The sequence below is a fragment of the Ceratotherium simum genome, chromosome 5 (genome assembly GCF_057802395.1).
Source record: "Ceratotherium simum simum isolate JZ-2026a chromosome 5, ASM5780239v1, whole genome shotgun sequence".
NCBI classification, from domain to species: domain Eukaryota; kingdom Metazoa; phylum Chordata; class Mammalia; order Perissodactyla; family Rhinocerotidae; genus Ceratotherium; species Ceratotherium simum.
In genome coordinates, this window is record NC_141904.1 from 90,099,247 (window position 1) to 90,122,523 (window position 23,277).

The 23,277-nt window shown below is 58.7% G+C and overlaps 1 protein-coding gene across 1 annotated transcript in view; it reads right to left on the minus strand.

Moving 5' to 3' along the window:
- Positions 1-953: 953 nt before the first annotated feature.
- The window catches only part of NUP210 (nucleoporin 210), a 47,070-nt gene continuing 24,746 nt past the window's right edge, over positions 954-23,277 (minus strand). Inside the window, 12 exon segments of the mRNA XM_087431696.1 lie at positions 954-2,436; positions 3,661-3,744; positions 3,819-3,914; positions 5,404-5,620; positions 6,623-6,873; positions 8,438-8,584; positions 9,608-9,731; positions 12,430-12,566; positions 13,865-14,085; positions 16,170-16,345; positions 20,039-20,213; positions 21,843-21,934. Of these exon segments, the coding sequence (XP_087287822.1) occupies positions 2,336-2,436; positions 3,661-3,744; positions 3,819-3,914; positions 5,404-5,620; positions 6,623-6,873; positions 8,438-8,584; positions 9,608-9,731; positions 12,430-12,566; positions 13,865-14,085; positions 16,170-16,345; positions 20,039-20,213; positions 21,843-21,934 (1,821 nt within the window). The 3' untranslated portion in view covers positions 954-2,335.

A 23,277-nucleotide genomic window follows, 5' to 3' on the forward strand; every position in this document is an offset into this window, starting at 1 on the left:
CTTGCCGGGCGGACCCCACGGGGTCTGCTCAGCCAGGGAAGGACGCCGCGAGGAGGGCCCCTCCCTTCAGGAGACGGCTTCACGAACTGCCCGGACACTGCGCTCACGTTCTTTGCCCAGGACATAGTCGCACGTTGGCTTCTAGCAGCAAGAGGGGCTGGGAAACGTAGTGCGTATCCTGGCTGCTCTTTGCCCAGCTCCACGTCAGGGCTCGGATCCCGAGGAAGAAGGCAGAGGGACGTCGGGGACAACTGGTCTCCGCCAGAGGCGCCTTCGGGCGGCTGCCTAGTTTCTTTTGGCATCCGTTCCCACACCTGCGACAAGGACACCAGGAGAACCTGCCTCACGGGGCACTCGGGACGATGTCTGTGTGGGCGCTCTGGGAAGACAGCAGGCCGGGCACTGGGGGCCGGGGAGGGCCGGGCGAGGACCACCCCGAGGGGCGTGAGCACTGGGACAGGCAGAGGGTGAGGGGCTGGGGAGGCGAGAGGCAGGGCAGCGAGGCAGGGCGAGTTCACTGAGGAGGACGGGGGTCCAGGCTGTGGACGGCAGTGGAGGAGTGAATGAGCCGAGGTGCTCGTGACCCTGGGACATCAGCTTCAGAGGAGAGTGGGGTGGAAGCCAGAGCAGCAGGGAGCAACAGCCGGCCAAGGTGACACCCAGTGACGTGTGAATGTGTGTGCAGGGCTGCCATGTCCTTCTACAGGGAAGGCACCCATGGGGGCCCCGGGCTGGCAGCGGTGGGAGGACACCACAGCCACCTGCCCTGGCCACCTGGTCTTGGAGGTGGGAGGGAGGCCTCGGAGGCCAGCCAGAGAAGGGAAGTGAGGTGCGGAAGGCTTGGAGGGGCAGCAGACCTGTTCCCCAAATCCATGCAACCAGAAGCATAGTCACCAGGGCCTGGGTCACTTCCAAGCAGGACACAGGCCATTCCAGCAATGATCATGCTCCTCTTAAGAAATTATATGAAGCTTTATTAAATAAGCCAAGTAGAAACGCACCTATTTACATCCAAGTCGTCAGTTTGAGTTCAAGTGATATCAAGGCACCATTCTTCCTGTCTCAGCTTTAGGAAAATAAATCACGAGGCCCAGCCCAAAGGACGAGATTGGATTCACACCTGTGGCTCAGAGTTCCACGGGACTCCAGACACAGTGTCCACGCGAGACGGGCTCTGGGTGCGCCTCCAGACTTCCTGAGTGCGGCGGGCCTGGGCCCAGGGCAGGGGCCGCCTTCTGGAGGCCTCTGGGGCTGACGGACTGGGGAGCTGAGAAGGAGGGAGGTTTCTGTCTTCTCCTTCCCAGCCTCTTCCTGGAGGACAGGCCCTGTGGCCCTCAGGGGAGCTGCCTGGAGGGCGTGGGCCCAGCGAGCTGACCGCCGGGGAGGCCATCCCCGCCCGGGCGGGACAGAGGCTCAGATCGCTGCGGTGCGAGACCGCTGCACAAAAGAAGGAACAGATAAGCCTGGGTCTTTGTGCTTGGGCAGGACACAGTGGCTCCTCCCTATGGACAAACAGAGAAGTCCCCGTCTCTAGCTCAGGGACGCTTCCTAACTATGATCCCGATGTCCCTGTGCTGACGCAGGAGCCGGGACAAAGAGAACGAGCCGGACTCCACAGGATGTCCCCACGGGGCCGAGGCCGAGCCCAGGAGGCGTTTCCACAGCTTAGGAAACAAAGAAAGTCGATTCACAGTGGTGCGCGGGGGCCGGGAGCAGCGGCTCTCTGGGCTCTCGGCTCTGCAGCATCTCCCTCTCTCCCGGGGCAGAGCCAGCGGGGCTGGTGGCTGCGGTCCTGGGCTCTTGTGCAGCATCGGGGCTGCCCTGGACGCTCAGGGCTGCTCACTCCCCTCGCTTCCTAGCGGGAGCAGACTCGGGAAAACTCAGGTTTCCACGGGGAAAAAGCCCACAGAAATAAACAAGTAGTTAAGAAGTCCCTTCCCTGAGACCACTGCAGTAACGTCATCCAGACAACTAACAGCGCTTCTGTCCACTCGAAGTCTCGATTTGAGAGACTCGAGGACAATAAGAGCACGAGTGCACACTGTCCAGAAGCCCTGGACAGGCAGGCATACAGGAATGAGCCAGAAGTCTTAGCCTTTGCAAGACTCTGAAGTAAAAACAAACAAGAAACTTCAAGTCCTACGTACAAGAATAAGCTAACGAGCATGGCCTAGACTGCGGTCTGTGAGAACAGAGGCGGCGGCGACGTCGGCCGGGGCCGGGCTCGGGGCTCGCTCCAGGCCGCAGGAGCAGGAGCGCCACTGTCCCTGCTGCGGAGGCCCAGCAGCGCCAGGGTGTCTGTGCGGGCAGCCGCCGGCCCAGCCCCGCGTGCTGACTAGTGGGAGGTGTACGCAGGGCTCCACAGCCCCGAGGGAGGACTGGCTCTGCGCGCAGGAGGCAGTGCACTGAAAGGCATCGGCGACGAGGCAGCAAAATCTAGGGTGGAAAGAGAAGAGGTGAGCAACAGAGCAAAAGGGAGGGCTCAACGCTCCTCAGATGTGTCAGAGCAAACGCTGCCGAAGTGCCCGCGGCAGGCCCAGGACGCCTTCCTAACGCTGCCCCCAGGCATTCCTGGGCCAGCGAGGGAATCCACAGGGGGCTTGCTGCGCTGGCCCTAATAGGGAAAGGGTGAAGGCTGGACATGCAAGGGCCGGGAGCCTGACTCCTGACCTCCCCGAGTGCACAGCCTGCTGGGGAATACGAGGAGCAGGTCTCAGGATTGCACGGAAGCGTCCAGTCCATGGGGCACATGGGGAAAAGGCCCGTCTATCTGGGCGGGCACGGCCTCTTGGGCAGAGAAAGCTGCGTGAACAAGGACTCCAGCTTGAGCAGAGGGTCTGGAGTGTTCGGGAGACAACGGAAAGCCCCGGTGTGGCCCGGCAGCACAGGGAAGGGTGTGTGGGGAGATGAGTTAGACAGGGTGAGCACCCACTGCGAGGACAGCTGGATAACATATCAGAGTTGCAAGGCCTTCCCTGGCGTTGCTTCCCAGGCCTGAGAGGCAGCCTGGTAGAAGGCTAGGATTCTAGAGGCCCAGGATGCACGTGGCACCTTGTTACTGGAAAAATGCATCTATATACAAAACTGCATCCTCTTCCAAAAAATTCACTGACTCCTTGAAGCCTGGTCATGCCCACAGCTCAAGCATTCTTTGTGTAGGAGAGAGAATCTCAAGTAGGAGTCAGGAGATATAAGGGCTCCACGTGCAGGTTGGGCAATGCACACTTTCAGGGGACAACACTAACAGACAGGCCTCAGGGCCACCAGAGACAACTGGACTATTAAGAGGAATAGGCCTTGTGATTCTTCTCCAACTGGGAAATCCCTCATCAGGACTGCCCAGAATCCTCATCTTGGAGTCAGCCAGTCCAAACCCAGCTCAGAGCCCGCTGCAGCAGCCCTGGCAGGTAGGATCCCAGGTCCAGTGTGCACACCTGCCAAGACCGAGCTCCCTGCACCAGCCCCTCCGCCCTGCTTGGCTCTGCCTGGGGAAAGCTCTCCTTGTCCGGCTCCCCCTCACAGGCTCCCGGACCTGCCCTCTGCACCTCACGCCACAGCTGCAGCTTCTACCCAAGGCCAGGCCTTCTGAGTTGGGGTTCAGGGCCTGGGCCCCCCTCCTCCCCCAGGAGCCCTCCTCTTGTCTGCAGGGGAGCTACTCACAGTGGGGGCTCTGCCGAGGGCTGGCTCGGGGGGAGAGGGCTGGAGGTGTGGCGAGCTCGCGGGGCGCACAGACCGTGTGGTAGGCTGCAAGACACGTGGCTGGTTAGAGTGGGGGGCGGGGTGGAGCAAACCAGGGGACGCCATGCAGCCTGCCTCACCTATGATCACGACAGCGGTCCCAGCCAGCAGCGCAAAAAGCGTGAAGAACATGACCTGGTACGAATCCAGGAAGTGCTGGAAGAGGCTGGCTCCGTCTGCAAGCATCGGGAAGAGGAGTGACCAAACCGCCTCGTGGAGTCTGTGTGCACAGCCAGAGGGCGAGGCGGCCTGCTTGAGGCCCGGGCAGCGTCCAGGCCCGAGGGGCTGCCACCCCCGCGCTCCATCCCCTCCCACCTCAGGCCACATGACCCAACCCCATTCCACCCGGGGCCCTGCTTCCTCGGAGGAAATGCTCTCCTCGTGGAACTGCACCCAGAGCCCAGCACCCTCTGCCCCAAAGCCGCTCCTCCCTGGGGGTCCCCCGTCCTCAGGGACGGCCCCAGTCCTGGCTCCTCCTCACCCCCTCCACCTCGCGGGGCTGTCCTGAGTCGGCACACAGCCCCACTCAGCAGGAGGAAGGGGTGGCCTCTGCAGGTGCCCCTGACGTTGGGCCCAGCCCTTCACTCCACTCCCAACCAGACCTGACCAGCTCACTTCCCTGCTCTCAGGAGAAAGCCTGAGCCCCTGGCCCAGTGTTCAAGGCTCCTCACGGCCCAGCCCCTCACCCTGCACGTCGCCCCCCGCCTGCTCGTCCTTCCAGACCTGGCTGAAGAAGCCCCTTGACCTGCACCCGCCTCTCGGCAGAGGTGAAACTACCCCCTCTGCGAGCCCCCCTCCTCAGCTGCATCTTTAAACCCTCCCTTTCTGACTGCGTCTGTAATTCTGGGCCCTCTCTATTTGAGGGGGATCTTCTCAGGCATCTGCCCAGCACAGAGTTTGGCACACAACAGGCGCTCATCCGCGACTACAGAATAAATGGATTCATTCATTACTGAGCACCTACTGTATACTAGGCAGGCCCTGTTCTAAGTGCTGTCCTCACATACTTAACTGCTAGCTGGGGCCCAGCAGAAATCACGATAACCAATCATATTAGTTAGCCTACAGGCCGACAGCTGGCAACAGTGCTGTGGAACAGCAGGGCAGGAGTGTCTTGAGTGAGGCCGGAGTGCTCACGTTATGTGAGAAGGCAGTGATGGAGGAAGGTCAGACGGACAGCAGGGTGCTGGCCAAGGGGCCGTCTAGGGGAACAGCATCCCAGGCAGAGGAACAGCGAATGCCCAGGGCTCGAGTTGGGGCTGCACACGTTCTACCAGCAGGAAGGAGGCCAGCGTGGCTGGAGCAGGGTGTGCCGGGGGGACAAGTCATAAACGGTCGGGAGGGCAGATCACGCGGGCCTTCCGGGACGCTGGAGGGACTGGGGCTTCACCTCCCAAGGGGGGTGGGAGCCATGGCACAGCGTTGAGGGAGGACGGGCTCGATGTAGTCACATTTAACAGGACCCTCTGGCTGCCGTGCTGAGAACAGACTGGGAAGCAGGCGTGCCACGCCTGCCCAGATGAGCGACTTGCACCTTGTGGGACGGCCTGCACTTCTGACTCCTCTGGGTCCCAGACTCCCAGGTTTCCACTGACAGCCAGGACCGCTCAGCCCGGCCCTCCCTGCCCAGGTGCGTCCCAGCTGGTGTCCCGTCCCGTGACTCACAAGGCCTGGGCCCTCGGCGATCCATCACAAAGGCCACGGTGACCGGGATGGTGAGGGCTTGGTTAGTCATGGGGCTGGAGAAGGTCAGGGCGGTGGACAGAGGCCCCTGGCTGCCGGCCGCGGGATCTGAGACACTGACTGTGTAGGTGAGGAAGCTGGGAAGCCCCAAAGACTTCTCCTTCACGAAGGCCAGCACAGCCGGGGACCCCGATTTCACCTGGGAGAGACGTCAGGGCTGGAGAGGAGCACCCCCACTCTGCCTGACAGGCCGGGCTTCCCCCCCGAGCCCAAGGCTAGGGGTGGGGACCCCTGCCCAGGCCCCACTTCCTAGGCAGGGGGCGATGCCTGGGCACTTCTAGCTGACAGCGTGCGATCTGCCAAGCCAGGGCAGGAGCACACGGCCTGTACTCGGGTGTGTGCAAGGAAGGGACAAATCGGTATCAGGAAATTCTAATCAAGTGCTCTTTAAAAAAAAACGCCACATTGACATGAACTTCTACCAAACACTAACTTTCCAAGGGAGCAGCCTGGAGCTCTGTTAACGGCTGATCACCAGCAGCCCAACTCTGGGGCCTGGCGGACCCTCCACCACCAACAATGAATTCATCCCTGTCTCGCTGCAAGAACATTCAGACATGTTTGCTGCAGCGAGACAAGAGGAGGAGCAGGCAGAGAGGCCAATGAAGCCCCTCGCTGCATCACCCCAGACCTCCTCCCAGCTCGCCGCACTCCATGACCTATGGCATCGTTCACCTGCCATTCAGCAGACAGGGACACTGAGGCCCAGAAAGGGCACCGGCCCCCAGCCGTGGGGACCCAGCGATAGGTTAGGGATCAGAGCTTTTCTTCCTGGCCCATGTCAGCGTGTGCTCCCGCACTGAATTCATTCCTGTGACACACTGAGTGTCCCCCGAGCACGTGCCCTGTGTCAGGCAGGCCCTGTTCTAAGTGCCGCCCTTGCTCATGGAACTTCCAGTCGGGGACGACCCACAGAAGTCATAATGACTAGTGCAATCATATAGATGTATTTGCCATCATCGCTAATAGATGACAATGGTACTGCGGAAAAAAGAAAGGGTCAGGGCATTTACGTTTTTAAAAATTTTTACTTCTAATTTTTAATTCTAAGGACAGGCGGTCCAGGATTTCCACATTCCACCTGGTCCTCCCTGCCTCCGGGCCCTTTCCAAAGCCCCTGCGGTGCACAGACACCACTCACCTCCAGGTTCTCCAGAATCTCCACGGCACCAAAGACCTTGACCTCAGAGCTGGTGTGCTGGTTGCTCAAAAGGATTCCAGCCTGGTCGGCATAAAGCCCTGGGCTGAAGGGCACCTCGGCCCCGACCTGCTCTCCGGAGAAGGCGCTGCCCGGGATGGAGGCAGTGACCACCAGCGCCGTCGTCTTCGTGCTGAGGTGCCTCAGCTGCTTGTCCGTCAGCCTGTGCGTCACGATGGAGCAGAGGTACCCGCCTGCGCAGACAAGGGGGCCACTTTGTCCCCTCTCCCACCCACGCCCTGAAGCTGCTCCTTCTCCTTGCTTTTCTAACTGGAGAACTCCCAGTCATCTTCCAGAGCCCAGGTGGGGCATTGCCTCCTCCAGGGGCCTCCTGGGAAATCCTTTTTCGGTGCCCCCGGCCCACCTTGGACACCCTTTCTGGACCAGCACACTCCCTCACTGTCTCAGAATCCTCCATTTACCAAATCCCCACTGGACTGACGCGGTCTGGGGCAGGGACATCTGGCTCAGCTCTGCATCTCAGGGCCAAGTCAGCCTGGCTCAGAATGAGGGAGGGTAAGTGGTGAACAGACACCCTGACCCAGCGCTGGGCCGCAGGTGGAGCTGGGCTGGCCTCCGGAACGGCCTGCGGCCCCAGGTGCAGCAGGACGTTCTGTGAAGGTGTGCGGCGGGACTAATTTGGTGCCTGGCCCAGACGGGATAAGGGAGTTAAACGAACACTGTTGAGCAGTGCCTTGGAAAGCTCCCTGAGCCCACGCAGGCCAAGCGCCCCTGGGCGAGTCGGCTTCCTTGGTGGCCTTATTTCCCTTGGTCAAGTGGGGATACTGTCGCACCCCTCGTGGGGCCCCACTACTGAATAAATAGGGCACGGGACCACTGAGTGCTTGGGCCCTGCACACAGTGTGCCCACAGAATGCATCTCCCGTATCTCAGATAGCGGCCTCGGTGCGGAAGATGCTTTGGTGCTGCTGCCAGAGGGACACAGAGGCAGAGTGAGCACGGGAGAGGAGAGCCTCCAGCAGGGCCCTGGGAGCAGCAGACTGGGCTGAGGGGCCGGCATCGTGCTGTTGCCAACTTCTCCCAGTTAAGACTGGGCTGCACAGTCTTAGAACTGAAAAAAGCCCCCAGTGCCCATCAACAAGCATCATAACAACACCGGCAGCTACCACTGAGGACTCGGTGTGAGGATGAGCGGGCACTGTGCTAAATAGGCCACAGGAATGACCCTACTGCACCCTCACGGCACCCTATGAGGGCACCCCTCCTCTTAGAGAGAGCTGGGGATGCTTGGTGTCACCCGGCCAGAAGCTGTGGCCCCAGGTGGTCTCCAGCCCATGGCACCAGCCTTCAGTTCTGCGGCTCTGGTTACAGACACTCCAACACACTGTCTGGCCCTGGACTAATTCATAGGACCCTCCACCCCTCTCTCCCCGGCTCCTCTCAGAACCCTGTCATGCAACCAGAGCAAGGCACCCCCCCACCCCATTTCACGGAGGGAAGCAGCCTCAAGACCGTAGGCTCTGAGCTAGGAAGAGCAGGAGAAGGATCGAACCCAGATGTTCCGACTCTGCATCATGTCCTTTCTGCTGGGGGAGGTGGTTGTGAGAGTGGTGTGACCCAGCATGGAAACACCAACCCCTCCTGGGGCCGTACTGAACCGCAGAGGCCCGAGTGACGTGTCCATCCCAGGCTCCTGACACACCTCCCCTCCGGACAGACGGCTGTCCTGAGCCCAACGCACCGAAGGCCAGTCCTCCGTGCAAGTCAATTTCCACTTGCAACCCCCTGCAGACTCACCCAGAGCAGCATCAAACCCCGGTTCCACGGTGAAAACATCATGTGCCGGGAAGTCCAAGACGTCTGGCTTGAACTGGAGCTGGCAGCTGATGAGGGATTCTGGGTGCAGGGTCTCCATGACTTCCATCTGCACAGGGGAGCACTCACCTAGGGACAGAGAGGGGAGAGAGGGATGCGGGTCAGCCCTGCTGGCCACCACACCTAGGCCCAGCAAGGCCTCTACACCTGCCGGCAGAGCCCCAAAATGGGGGAGCAGGCGCAGGCTACACAGAGGCCGGCCGGGCCACGAAACGGCAGCTTCCACACAGGGCCCCCAGGGCTGCCCAGAGCTTCGTGATGGCGCCATGGTTTATAACAGCTGAGGACAAATTATGCACAGGAGGGGGTCACTGTGAACTGCGGGCGCTTTCAGATTGGAATCTCAGCACTTGCTCTGGAGCTCACATCAGGGGCACAGCAGATGGGGCGGCCACTAATGCACGTCCTCCATTCCCGCCAGCAGGGAAAAATGGGCGACTTATTTCTCGATGTCGGGAAGGTAAGAGCTCCCCACCGATCTACTGAGCACCGCTTGGCAGCAGCGCAGCGTTGTCCACTTGCGCTGAGGCAGGAAGAGAGCGGCCAGCGTGAAGCAGTAAAGCCGCCTCACTCATCAGGATGAGAACAGGGGTGCCAAATGCTACCAGTTAAGCGGTTTTTTAAAAAAACAGCCTGTATTGATCTATTTTTCTGGCAGCTGCTGTCCAGGGCTGTTGTGGGCAGAAGATGGGCTCGAATGTTCTATGCGTGACTTGGGAGAGGTAACTACAAAAATCAAAACCAGCGGCGAGGCTGTGAAGTCAACACTCGCTGGGATTAATGGGGGCAAACCATGGCTTGCCTTCCTCAGGGGCCCTGGGGTGGAAGTTGCATTTCCAGTTCAGAAACAGACAATTTTTGGGTGCTGGGCTCACTAGGAAGATTCCTTCCTTGGCCTCAGCTTGTGGAGGACCTGGAATTCTAAGAAGCCGGAAGGAGTGGGCCAGCTGCGGCCAAATGCACTCTCCGGAGTTGGCGTGAGTTTGAGCAGGAAAAGCCGACAAAACCCCATTGGAGGGGCACAGGAGCCCCCTCCCCACGCCCCGCGCCCAGCAGGGCCCCCGCCAGACCGCCGAGCCCCTTGCCCTGTACCTCGCAGGTTAGAGCTCCGGTCTCCCACGGTGACCACCACGGTGGAGGCTGCCGCCTCCCGCAAGCTGGTCTGGACAGGGCGGACGTGACGGGCCACAATCCTCTGAGGGACGCTGACCACTATCTGGGGAGGAGCCAAGGCAACTCCACTGGCGCCCGGCGGTGCGCAGGGCGCACGCTGGGCCCTTTGGTGACTCGCCCTGTGGCCCGGGATGCAGTACTGCCCATTCCACAGGGGACGAAACGGAGGCTCACAGCCTAAACGACTTGCTGGACTGCGGCAGAGCTGACCCCAGGCTGCTCAGACTCTGCAGCCCAGTGCTCTCCCAGTGCTCTGCCCCTGAACAAGCGCCTCTCCCAGCAGGAGGGCAGGGAGCCAAACAGCAGGCCTGAATTCATTTCTCAGCCTGGGGTGGGCTGTGAATTCTGGCTCCTGTGGCAATGACGATCCTTTCTCTGCTCATCAATTTGGTTAATCAATCTTTCAGCAGAGAGAAGGATCCATTCTACTTGACTGTGATTTATGCACAATAAACGGACCGACCAAGACACAAACCCTTCACAGCCGTGAAGGCCCCCAGGAGCCAGTCTTCCCAGACTTCTCCCTGCTCGTCCACCCGCCTACCCTGCAACCGGCAGCACCCAAACCGCTGGCCACACGCCCTCCTGAGGCAGGACCAGCTTTCTCAAGCTGGCAGAGCCCTTCACCCTCCTCTGCAGAGCGCAACCCCGTCTCCCCTGCAGGCCCAGCTCCGTGCCGCCACCTCCAGCTGGAAGGCCGTCCACGCCCCTCCGGGCAGGCACTGAGCACTTCCCCCCTCCCCCAGGACTGATTCCCATCTATTCTTTCTCTACATTTCTATCTGTTTCCAGAACGTCATCTCCTAGAGAGCAGGGACGAGGTCTCCCCTGGCCCCAAAGCCCCTGCAGCTCCCAGGGCCTGACGGGGAGTCACAGGCAGGCCTGGAGGCTGGGCCCATCGACCTCCAGACTGACCTGTGGGCTCCTGCTGCCCAGGCGCCACCTCCTCCCAGCGGTCACTTGCTGTCCCCGAAGGCTGACCGAGGCTGCGTACTGCACGCCTGCACTAGTACTGCCCTCCGTCCCCCGTGCTCCCTTCTGCTCCTGACTGCCGCTCTGCAGTCTTCTCCCGCTCCCTGCTCCTCCTCCTCCACACCCTGGAGAGAGGACCCGGCCCTTGACCCCACGCCCCTCTTGCTCTGGTATGCCCTGCATGTTCCCGCCCACTCCCAGGTCTTCAAGAACCACCCCTGTGCTGTACACCCCCTCCTCCAACCCAGCTCTCTGCCCTGGACCTCCAGACACACCTGCCCAGCTGTGTCACCGCCAGCCTCTCCTGGAGGAGCTACAAGCACCTCAAACTCACTCAGCATCTCCCCCCGCACCGGCCCCCTCCTTCTGTGCTCCCCTCTCAGAGCAAAGGACCAACATCCACCCTGTCACCCAAGCCAGACCCCAGGTGTCATCCCAAGGCCTCCTCCCTCAGCCCCACTTCTAAATGGGCACCAGACTCTGATGACCCTCCCTCTGGAATCTCGCAAACCCATCCTCAGTTTCTGCCCACCCAGCAGTGTTAGCTGAGGGCCCATCCTCGGCCCCCTGGCTGGTCTCCCTGCAGCTACTCCCCTCTCTCGGGCTCTTAGACTCCACCAGGCCCCGGACAATCTTTCCAAAACACATCTCTGATCTACATCACTCTTGGCCTAAAAAAAGTCCCTGATGAATCCCTACCACATCTCGCACCAGCTTCAGCCTCTCCGCCCTGGCAGACTCACAGGAGCAGCTAATACCTCCTGAGCTCTGGCTACGTGCTGGGTACCACTCTGAATGCCTCGCACATGTTGACTCATCCTCAAAACAATATTATCCCCATCTTACAGACAAGAAAATTGAGGCACAGAGAGGCTAAATAACTTATAACTTACCCAAGGTCACACAGCCTCTCAGCAACCAAGCTGGGATTTGAACCCAGAGCCCACATGCTTAACCACTCCACGAAGCTACCCGGAATCCAAGTGTTTCCGATCTGATCATAAAGCCTGCCTCTGCTGCCCCCACACCCTACGTTCCAGCCCCCAGGGCTCGGCTCCTGAACCATACACACCTTGGCCCATGCCCTGCTCTCCTCTGCCGGCGCCCCACCCCCAGGCCTGCCCCGGCCACTCTCGGCAGCTATGTCCGGGAAAGCACAGCTTGTTAGCACAAGGTGCCTCTACCTGCAGCCGGCTCACCCAGACCGCCGTCTCAGCACTAACCACGCGAGCACTTAGGTTCAACTGCTGGATTCCACAGAGCGCACGCTGGCTCTAAGAATGAGATGCATCTGGGCCGCAGCCAGACTCTGCTCATTGATTCACTCTCGGCTGGAGATAAATAGGAGAGAGCCGTTTGGTTCGCCTCCAGAAAAACTCCAAAGATGACTTGCCGGGGGCGTTTAACTTTGTCGGTGACGCCCATCGCTGCCTGGCCTGCCCACCCGGACACTCCTGCCCTTCCGGGTTTGGCGGCAAGAGTGGAGCTCGGGGGAGCTGGGATCGCCCCTAGGAGACCACCTCTCGTCATCATGCCATTTTGCACATGGGGAGGCGGGGACTGGGGAGAGGAGGGAAAGGGTCCCGATCTCAGAGGCGGTGGGTGCAGACCCCAGACTCATGACTCCCAGACCCCAACTGCCCTGTGAGGTGCTGGTGCTTCTTCCTAAAGGGAAGGGAATCACTCAGTATTGAGAACTGCAAGTTTCACCCCGAGAGGGTCAGCCATGTCCCCTGGGCCACTGAGCCACGTGTGTCCTGAAGCCCCACCTCCTTGTAGGTCCTCAGGTGCCCAGCGACCTCGTAGTAAACCGTCACGGATCCTGCATCCCGGGCCACGGCCACGCCCGTCTTGGGGTCGACGTGGAGGATGCTGTTGGCTGAGGAGCTCCAGGTTCCGGGGAGGCCTGAGACAGGAAGCCCTGATGTCACCTGTCTTTCCCACGTCGCACACTCCAGCCAAACCCCATCTCACCTGATGATGGTGTCAGCCTCCCCGTGCCCACTCCCACGCCCCACATCGCTGTCTGGGGAGCTCACTCATCACCCCCAGGAGAGAATGCACACTGCCCGCCTCTGCAGCCTGGTGCTGGCCACACCCCCGCTCCTGGCTGTGCCACCTGGAGCCACCTGCAGTTCTCCTGCGGCACCTGCCCTCTGCACGGCTGTGGCCTGTCCAGAACCCCTGGTCCCTCCCACCTCCAGTGCTCCCTGCTTGGAACCTCATGATCATTCCCCTGTCCTGGGAGGACCTGGGTGCTGGCCCCCGCTCTCCCCACAGCACCGACCCTGCCCACCCCGACCCCCTGAGGGTTTAACAATCCCTTTTTAGCAAACAAACCCGGTGTCAGGCTCAGAGCTGTCACTAGACAGCATCTTAGCTAAAAGCCAATCACATTATATAACAAATACGATAAAAGAACTCAACAACCCCATTCTATTTATGGCAAGTTATGTTTGCTTTACTTTAAAGGCAGTGTTTAACTTCCTTTTAAAATGAATTTAATTAGGTAAAAAAAATAAGGAGCCAACCGAAAACAGAAATTAAGTGAATAATTGTACCTGTAGTCGCTGGATGTACGTACAGGTGGCACGGGAATGACTGAAATTTGGAAGTCACTGAACTGGCCCAGGAGCTATTCTTTGCTTGAGTTTCCTCCATGTGGCATGCCGTCCAACAGGGTGCCACTAGCCACCAAATTAACTAAAACGAACCTTCAGTTCCCCTGCTGCACTAGCCACATTTCAAGTGTTCAGTCACAAGTGGTTACTGTGTCCGTGCAGCCACAGCCCGTTTCCACACCGGCAGACAGCCCTATTCTAGAGCAGGGTCGGCACACTTGCTCTGTACAGGGCCAGACGGTAAACATTCTGGGCCGTGCGGCCCCAAAGGTCTCTGACGCCGCCACTCACCCTGGCAGCTGTAGGAGGAAAAGAGCCACTGACGACACACAGATGAACAGGTGAGGCTGAGCTCCAAGCAAATCTAATTTGCAAGCGGAGGCAGCAGGCTGGGTCTGGCCCTTGAGCAGCCGTTTCCTGACTCCTGCTCTACAACAGCCTCCGCGTTCTACTTGCACACCTCCACGACGGGGCGCTGAGCACCTCCCCGGAGCCCACTCCCGTCTTGGAGCGCTCACCGTGTGCCCCTCTAAGCACCGCCAGCTTAGACCCGGAAGGGCCCCACGGCCAGGACCTCTCTTACCTTCCAGGCTGACCAGGACAGTGGCCAGACAGAGGACGTCTCCCACCACCACCGCTCCAGACAGCTCCGGGGAGAGGGCCTGCAGGACGGGCAACGGGACGAAGTCGGAGAGGCCCACGTGCTCCGTGTCCCACACGCTGAGCAGCGTCAGGCCCACGCTGACGGTGCGGACGACGCAGGTGTTGTTGGCGGCGCCCTTCCCGATTTGCACAAACTCATCTCTAGGCACAGGAGGGAGATGCGGGCTCTCAGTCTCGGGCAAGAGCTCCCAGCTCCGGAGGGAGAAATGCAGCGTGAGTCCTCTGTTCACCGACCGTGGCCCCAGATGTCACTCCAGCTCCCGTTTACTGAGCAGCTGCTCCAGATAAGGGACCACCACAGGCCGCACAGACCCCACGCATCTCGTCACCCTGGGAGGAACCCACGGCCCTCAGTGGGGAACGGTCCCAGTGGGGGACCCCCGTACTACAGCAGGGAAAACTGAGGCCCAGAGAGGAAAGCGATCTACAAAGTGCTCTCCAGTCCTTCCCAGCAGGAGCTAGGACATTCCGGGGAGGCACAGCTGCTCTCTGGGGCACAACCTGAGTGAGTCACAGAGCCTCCGCCCACTCCTCGCTGTGCAGCGCGGAGAAGCGTCTGGCGGGCCGTGGCGTCACACTGGGTCGGCCCGTGGAAGTGCTTGGACGGGCACCCAGCACACAGTGAGGCTCAGTCCACATGGGCCAGTGTCGTCCGGTGGGAAGGCTGGGACGGGGGTGGGGGGCGGGGTGAGGGCTGGGGTCTCCGGCTTCATCATTTCCCTCCGCCATGCTTTCTGACTCCTGAGCCCTGACTCAGGAGGGCTCCTGTCCCTTGGAGAGAGATGCTTCCACACAAAAGGCCGGCGCGACTTCTGCAGGGTAGCTGAGAGGCTGGGACAGTCTGGCCCCATTTCCTCCAGGGCAGCCTACATCCCAGACTGACAGACGGCCCGTGTTGTGCGCACAGGGCTCCAGTTTGCCAGAGGCCCTCTGACCATGGCCTCAGTTGATGGCCCTGGGGCGAGGCCATGTTGCCCGTGGGATGGGTGTGGAGACCAGGGGCCTGGGGAGGTGACCCGCCTTCCCACGCTCACAGCCCCACAAAGGGCAGAGCTGGGGCTCAAACCAGGTCCACCTCCAAATCCTGGTTCCTCCCCACGGCCTACCCCCAACGCCTGGCCCCGGTGTGTTCAGCAGCAGGGGACACATCTACTGTGAGGCCCGTGGGGAGGCCAAATTGCAATGGTCACCAGCACTGGACACAACCTTCCACCCCCGGGAGGACTCTCTGGAGCCTCTCCCCAAGCCCTCCCGCTCCCTCCCGGTCTGAGGCTTTCCCCTCCTCCTCTGAGCTCACTCTGCAGGCCCCTCAGAATCACCTGCAGGCCTTGTTGTAACAGACTGTTGGGCCCTGTGAAGGTACCTCTCCAAGAGTTCCCAGGTGGTGCTGACGATGCTGGCCTGGGGACCACACTTTGAGAACCACTGCTCCAGCAGACTCAGAAGTTGCAGCAGGCCCAGACTGAGGCCACGGCTCTTTCCCTCGCTCTAGAGACCACCCTCCAACCCCCCACATTAGGCCTGAGGCTGCAGCTGTATTTCACAAGAGTCAGTCAAAAAGAAGTGTGCTTGGAGCCAGATGGGACCTGGTGTTCAAACCCCACTTCCTGGCTGTGTGGCCCTTGAGAAGTGGCTTGACCTCTCTGGGCCTCTACAAATGGGCTACAGTGAGGAGTCAGCAAGATGCCACGCAGAAGGGCCTGCATACAGCAGAGGCTCAGTGAACGTCGGACTCCCTCCTCACTAGCGCCCAAGCATTGGAAAATGTGTGCCTGTCTGATCAACTTGGTGGAGTGTGTGTGTCACTGATGATTTGCATTACTGATCACATGGCCAGACCAATGGCCAGGGTTGTTTGTATCTCCCCTGCAGTCCGGCTTTTGCAGGTGCACAAAAACCTTATTACAAATCCTCCAACCACAAATCCCAACGTCTGTGCTTCACTTCCTGCCCCTTGGGGGACGTTCCCACTGAAGAACTTCCTGCTGTGAAGTAACAGATTCTCAGCCCTGGTGTCCCTCGCTCCCGCCTCCTGACTGAGCCTGGAGCATCCCCTGTGGCCCTACGAGTGTGGCACAGCCCCTCCTCCCGGAAACGGGAAGGAAACACAACTTTTCTTTCAATGGCATCAGGCTCTCTGTGTCATCATCGTCACCTCCAGAAATTAAACCCGGGTACAAGTGAGACATGGCCTCGGCGAGAAACGGGCATTACGCACACCCTACCTGTTGGCTGCAAAGTTGAGGACTGAATTGTGAGCGTGGAAGATGTCGCCAGAGTTGTCGTGGAAGTGGACAGTGAAGGTCACGGTCATTCCCAGAGGCAGCGCTGCCAGCGCCTCCTTGTTCTGGGTGTGCAGGGTGGGGCTCATGGAGATCCTCAGGTAAGAGACGGGAGACACCTACGGGACAACGAGCAGGTATGGCGACGACCGTGCCAGGAACCGGCCTCGCTGAAAACCCCTCCTGTCACCGACTGGGCGCTTGGAGAAACTCAAAGGTGGGTTTGGAAGCCATTAACTGTTTTTCCAAGTTGTTTCTTTTCCTTTTGTACATTAAGGAGATGTAACCACCAGCCATCCTGAAACTGACCAAGCCTCACCACAAGAGCCATGCCCATGACCTTTGCGTTATTTTTAACACAAAGATCTCTGCAGGAGGAGCTTAGGCCTCATTACATGGGAGCATGTTCTCCAACTGAGCCCGTGCAAGTGGATACCCGCCTCTTCTTTTTGAATATTCACTCCCCAACCAAATAAAAGTTCCTGCTTCCCTTTGTTCAGGGACACCATGACTTTGGAAATGATTCCTCACGGTCTCCTGTTTACTGCAAATACACTTTACTTCGTGAGACAACTTCCACCGGTGTAGAGTCTTATTTAACTCACCAGGAGGCGAGTCCACTTGGTTCGGTAACACCCCCAGGGAAGAGACACTTGCCCTGGCTGGTCCCCATCTCAGGAAGGACTGAGATGGACCCACCTAGAGTCATGGAAAGAGGAAAGGCCTCACTCCCCAGAGCAGTGTAAGCTCATGACAAGGTTCCCACCCCCCCTACACAGCGAGCCCACCCAACCCACAAGAGTCCAAACCCACGACTCTGAAAAATTAGATCGTTACTCATGTTGCAAAAATGTCCCCTGGGCTTGACCAGTCAGATTCGCTAGTGGACCTGGCTCTCCGGGCATTTAAAGCAGAAACAATGCCTTGGATCGCAGAGGCAGCCCAACTGGGAGACACCGCACACCGGGAGGTGCTCCAGGGAAAGGAGAGATGGGAAAGGGAGGGAACGACGGGTTTCCGGAGCCCACGAACCCAAGCTCCATAAAGATCAACCTTGGTTCTCTGACTCCAGGTAAAATCCATTCCGGCCAGAAAGCTGGCCCCCAAATTCAGTGGTGCAGTGACAGGGACACAGCTGGTGCTGCTCAGTATAAACAGGACGAGCCCGCACTTGCACACACTCAAAAACTAGGGTGGAGGGTTCCCTGCCAGCCACCCACCTTGAAACAGAGAGACACTGATTAAGGAAACACGCCTGCGAGCCAGGCCAAATCTAAACATGAAAGTGGTCGTGTATTTTGTTATTAGGATTCAGAAAGTGGCTGTGATGAGCTATGGAAAGAAAATTCTTTTTTTTTTTGTGTGAGGAAGGTCGGCCCTGAGCTAATATCTGCCAATCCTCCTTTCTCTGCTGAGGAAAACTGGCCGTGGGCTAACGTCCATGCCCATCTTCCTCCACTTTATATGGGATGCCGCCACAGCATGGCCTGAGAGGCGGTGCGTGGGTTCCCACCCAGGATCTGAACCGGCGAACCCCGGGCCGCCGCAGCTGAGCACGCACACTTAACCCCTTGCGCCACGGGGCCGGCCCCAGGAAAGAAAATTCCGATCAAGATAAACCCCAGGACCCAACCCAAGGATGCCCACGGAGAAAGTCCCCGTCACTAAGGAGCACAGGACGGCAGAGGGAGCCGGGAAGCATGTGATGTGGCCCGAGGACCACAACCCCAGCCAGCGCAGCACGGCTGAGGCCTCTGGGTCGGCTTAATCAGGCTGCCGGCGTGATCAACTGACCTCTGCGTCACTCCCACTCGGAGGCCGCTTCCCTGCCTGTAAAGCGGGTCCCCTAGCTCTCCAGGCTGCCATGTACGTGATGAACTGACCTCTGGGTCAGGTCCCCTAGCTCTCCAGGCTGCCACGTACGTGATGAACTGACCTCTGTGTCAGGTATCTAGCTCTCCAGGCTGCCATGTACGTGATGAACTGACCTCTGGGTCAGGTATCTAGCTCTCCAGGCTGCCATGTGCGTGATGAACTGACCTCTGTGTCAGGTATCTAGCTCTCCAGGCTGCCATGTGCGTGATGAACTGACCTCTGGGTCAGGTATCTAGCTCTCCAGGCTGCCATGTGCGTGATGAACTGACCTCTGGGTCAGGTCCCTAGCTCTCCAGGCTGCCATGTGCGTGATGAACTGACCTCTGGGTCAGGTATCTAGCTCTCCAGGCTGCCATGTGCGTGATGAACTGACCTCTGGGTCAGGTATCTAGCTCTCCAGGCTGCCATGTGCGTGATGAACTGACCTCTGGGTCAGGTCCCTAGCTCTCAGGCTGCCATGTGCGTGATGAACTGACCTCTGTGTCAGGTATCTAGCTCTCCAGGCTGCCATGTGCGTGATGAACTGACCTCTGGGTCAGGTCCCTAGCTCTCCAGGCTGCCATGTGCGTGATGAACTGACCTCTGTGTCAGGTATCTGGCTCTCCAGGCTGCCATGTGCGTGATGAACTGACCTCTGGGTCAGGTATCTAGCTCTCCAGGCTGCCATGTGCGTGATGAACTGACCTCTGGGTCAGGTATCTAGCTCTCCAGGCTGCCATGTGCGTGATGAACTGACCTCTGGGTCAGGTCCCTAGCTCTCCAGGCTGCCATGTGCGTGATGAACTGACCTCTGGGTCAGGTATCTAGCTCTCCAGGCTGCCATGTATGTGATGAACTGACCTCTGGGTCAGGTATCTAGCTCTCCAGGCTGCCATGTGCGTGATGAACTGACCTCTGGGTCAGGTATCTAGCTCTCCAGGCTGCCATGTGCGTGATGAACTGACCTCTGGGTCAGGTCCCTAGCTCTCCAGGCTGCCATGTGCGTGATGAACTGACCTCTGGGTCAGGTATCTAGCTCTCCAGGCTGCCATGTATGTGATGAACTGACCTCTGGGTCAGGTATCTAGCTCTCCAGGCTGCCATGTAGCGTGATGAACTGACCTCTGGGTCAGGTCCCTAGCTCTCAGGCTGCCATGTACATGATGAACTGACCTCTGTGTCAGGTATCTAGCTCTCCAGGCTGCCATGTGCGTGATGAACTGACCTCTGGGTCAGGTCCCTAGCTCTCAGGCTGCCATGTGCGTGATGAACTGACCTCTGGGTCAGGTCCCTAGCTCTCAGGCTGCCATGTGCGTGATGAACTGACCTCTGTGTCAGGTATCTAGCTCTCAGGCTGCCATGTGCGTGATGAACTGACCTCTGGGTCAGGTATCTAGCTCTCCAGGCTGCCATGTGCGTGATGAACTGACCTCTGTGTCAGGTATCTGAAAGCTCTCCAGGCTGCCATGTGCGTGATGAACTGACCTCTGGGTCAGGTATCTAGCTCTCCAGGCTGCCATGTGCGTGATGAACTGACCTCTGGGTCAGGTATCTAGCTCTCCAGGCTGCCATGTGCGTGATGAACTGACCTCTGGGTCAGGTATCTAACACTGCGACTCCGCTACTTTTAGGCGCCTGCCATGTTCCAGGCACCGGCTGGCCGGTCAGACCCCGGGTGCCGGTTTCAGCAAATCACAGACCTCGCTGGGCCTCAACTTCCCCGTCTCCGAAACGAGGTCGTCACAATCAGTCATCTCCAGGATCTGAGCTCTGACAGCCAGAAGACGACGTGGCTCTTCACCTAGGTCCTCTGCCCCCGAGTTATTCTTAAGTAAGTTCTGACACACAATTTCTCAGCTGGAAAGTATATACGTTCACTTTTACACCCACAAAGGGAAAACAGTACCTCGGCACTGTTGATTTCATTACTCTAAAAAGCAGGGAAACCATGATCCTACCTTTACAGCAACGATGATGGTTTGGTTGGCCCCGAAAGGCTCTTGGGCGGTCACTTCGATTGTGGACCTCCCGATCGCAGACCCAGACGCAAGGAAGCCTTTCTCGTCAATGTGCACGAGGGGAACCTTCTCGGGCCCATCCAGGACACGGTAGCTCAGAGATGCTGCGCCGTCCCTTTGGAAAACAAAACAGACCAGTTCTGACAGACAGTGGCAGCAGGAGTGGCTCACAGCACGGGGCCGGGGTTCCCAACTGCTCCTAGGAAGAAGAAAGACCCAATCGTGGCCCGCTGTGCATCAGGACCACGTGCTGGCACCCCATCTGCAGACTCGTCCGTCACCAACAGGAACCTAATTTGGAAAACCGATGGTTCCCAGGAGAGCATCGCTTCCCGCTCTTGGGAGCAGCGCGCACCATGGGTGGTCAGCGGGAGGATGGAGTTTCATGGGACATTTGCCGGAGGAGATTGTTTCTGAGGCCAATTGTTTTCAGCTTACTAGATAAGGCAGCCTGGCGTGGTGGAAAGAGGCGGAGCTTTGAGGAGACAGAACCCGAAGGCAGTCCCAGGGCCCCTGCGAACAGCCGTGTGCCTGCAGGCACATGGCGTCCCCTCTTGGCCTTGGCTTCCTCAACTGTGAAAATAAGAGCAATCTATTTCCAAGGGCTGGCAACAAGGTAAAAATGGGCAAGTTGCTCAGAAAGTGGTTTGCAAAACTGCTGATAATGTGCACTGGGTAGAAGACAAATTATGCCGTATTTTAGGCTCTTTTACATATTCATTAATATACTATATGGGAAGCAAAGGCCTCTAGCTCCCAGGGCTAGCCCCCTCTTGACTCTCTCTTTGTATCCCAGGCCCAGAGACCATCCTCAGGTGACTTTAAGCAAATATCATTGCCTCTGCCATAACTTTGATCCCCTCGTCAACTCCCTCCTCTTAACCTGCAGAACTCCTATGCATCCTTCAAGACCCAGCTGAAGCATCTGCATCCATGACACGCCTCCCCTACATCCTGGTATGGAAGGCCCTTCCTTGGGCTACAGCTTGAACATTACACCTCGTTTCGTTGTAGCCCTTCTCACACTGAACTCCTCTCTTCCCCACCAGACCCCTCAAGGGCACCAGCTGGCATCCATCTCTGTTCCGGAGCCTAACACAGAGCCTGGTGCTTAAACACTTTTGGCTGAACTAATACCGCGTGTGTATGTCATGAACACGTCAGTGCTTATGGTCCTTACAGTCCCCCACTTGGCAGCTGCAGTTCACACGCAAGTCATTGGCATCAAAGGCGTCCCCTCTGAAACCGAGGTAGGGTGATGTTTGCAGACACGCTTAAAACTGCGCTTCCCAGACGTGAGCGTGCAGCCCCGTCGCCCGGGGACCTTGTGACCGTGCAGATCCTCACTCTGCAGGTCTGGGGGGGGCCCGGGATGTGCATTTCAACATGCTCCCGGGTGACGCCCACGCTGCTGCTCCACGGACTGCGCTCTGAGCGGCAAGTCTTGAAGACACAGGGTGTCTGAAAATTGAACACTCTCAAGTCGGTCCTTTTCCCCCTTTGAAGGACCAGATTTCAGCAGCAGGCATTAAAAGGCTCCTAGGCTCCAGGGAAGAGAAGAGTAGAAGGGGAGGGCAAGTCCACGGTGAAGAGGACGAGGAAGGCAGAAGCTGCCCGTTTCAAACACAACACCGAGAAGGTGCACAGTTGGCTGGAAGCATCCTCGGCTGCTGACAACCCAAAGGAGTCAGCGGGCGTGGGCGCAGCATGGCCGTCTTGCTGACAGCAGCGCTGAGTCACGCACCTGTTTGTCTGAAGCTTTATACAGGAGTTGGGCGACATCAGGATTTGCTCTGCTTCTACTTCAGGGTTCAGCAGCAGCAGCTCTTCGTACACCTGCGAAAGAGGGCACGTCTTAGTTCCTGCAATAGACTGGAATCCTGTCCAGGATTCTGCGTCTCCCCCCAGGGAGGCCCAGGGGCCCAGGGATGAGACATGCTCTTGCAAGCACCTGCCAGGTGGCTGGGGAGGTGCCGGTGAGGGCTGACCTTTAGGAGAGGCCAAGGGCACGACGAGAAGCAGGCAGGCGAGCGTGTGCCCTGATGGCAGCTGCCTCCCGGAGCTGGAAGCAGGGGCCTCTCCCCCAGTTCCCGGGGAGGAGACTTGGTTTGCCGGGATGTGTACACGCGAGGCAGCATGTGGAATTACAGGGCCCAGGGTCTGCTCGGCTGTAACTCTGCCAGGACTGAGCCTGGAGAAAGTTCCATCTAAAGGCTCCTTTCTCTCAGCAAGACAGCCTGCTCCTCGTGGTGACCAGCTCAGAACATGCCCCATTCCACCGCTTGGCCCTTATCTCGCTCCCCTGTCCTGCCACGCTCTCGCAGGATCTGCAGAGAGCGCGTGTGGGGCCTCGGTGAACTCAGGCCAACAGATGATAAACCTGATAATGTCGGATGGAATCTGATCCTGTCGCTCCCTAGGGGCCCCAAGGCCCTCGATGGCTCCAGAGCCCCCGGCGGCAGCACCTACCCCAGAACTCCAGACCCCTCTCTGCACACATCCTCATGCGCCCGACACCCTTCTAAGGCCCCTTCTCTGAGGACCCTCGGGCCTGGATGCGAGCACTGCTTTGAGCCCCCCACCGCTTCTGATCTGATCAGACCAGCTGCATTCGCCTAAGGTCCGTGTCTGAGATCGTCTGAACTGGCGGGTGATCTTCCAAGGGGAAACTGGCCTGATTCCCCACCTCCCAGCACTGCTGTGTTCTGAGCATATATTTAAGCCTAGATTTGCTCGTCTGTAAAATGGGTCTAAAACGAATAATCCTTGCCACGCCTGTCTCGAAGAGCTGTGGGACCTGTGTGACACACTGAGTGGCAGCACTTCCTAAACGGTGACTGACAAACGGCCCTGGGAGCTGGGCGGGGTTCTGTGTCGAGGCGAGTCCTTCCGCCAGGCAGGCAGCGTCGGAGTGACGCAGCCTCGTTAACTTCACCTTGGACACACAGACTGTGCAGGAAATGCATGTACAAATACGTTCCCTCCTATTTTTCCTAAGGAAACAGGTATTCTCTGTCGTCCCTCTTTAGATGGAGGTGAAGGTACAAGAGATATCTCCCTCTCCGTTAACTGTCAGAAAAGCAACAGCACAAGCATCATGGTAAAGGGCAACTGATCGTCAGCCTGTCAGAGAGACAGCAGGGAGCGGTGGGGCCTGTGGCCAACGGGAGAGAACAGCT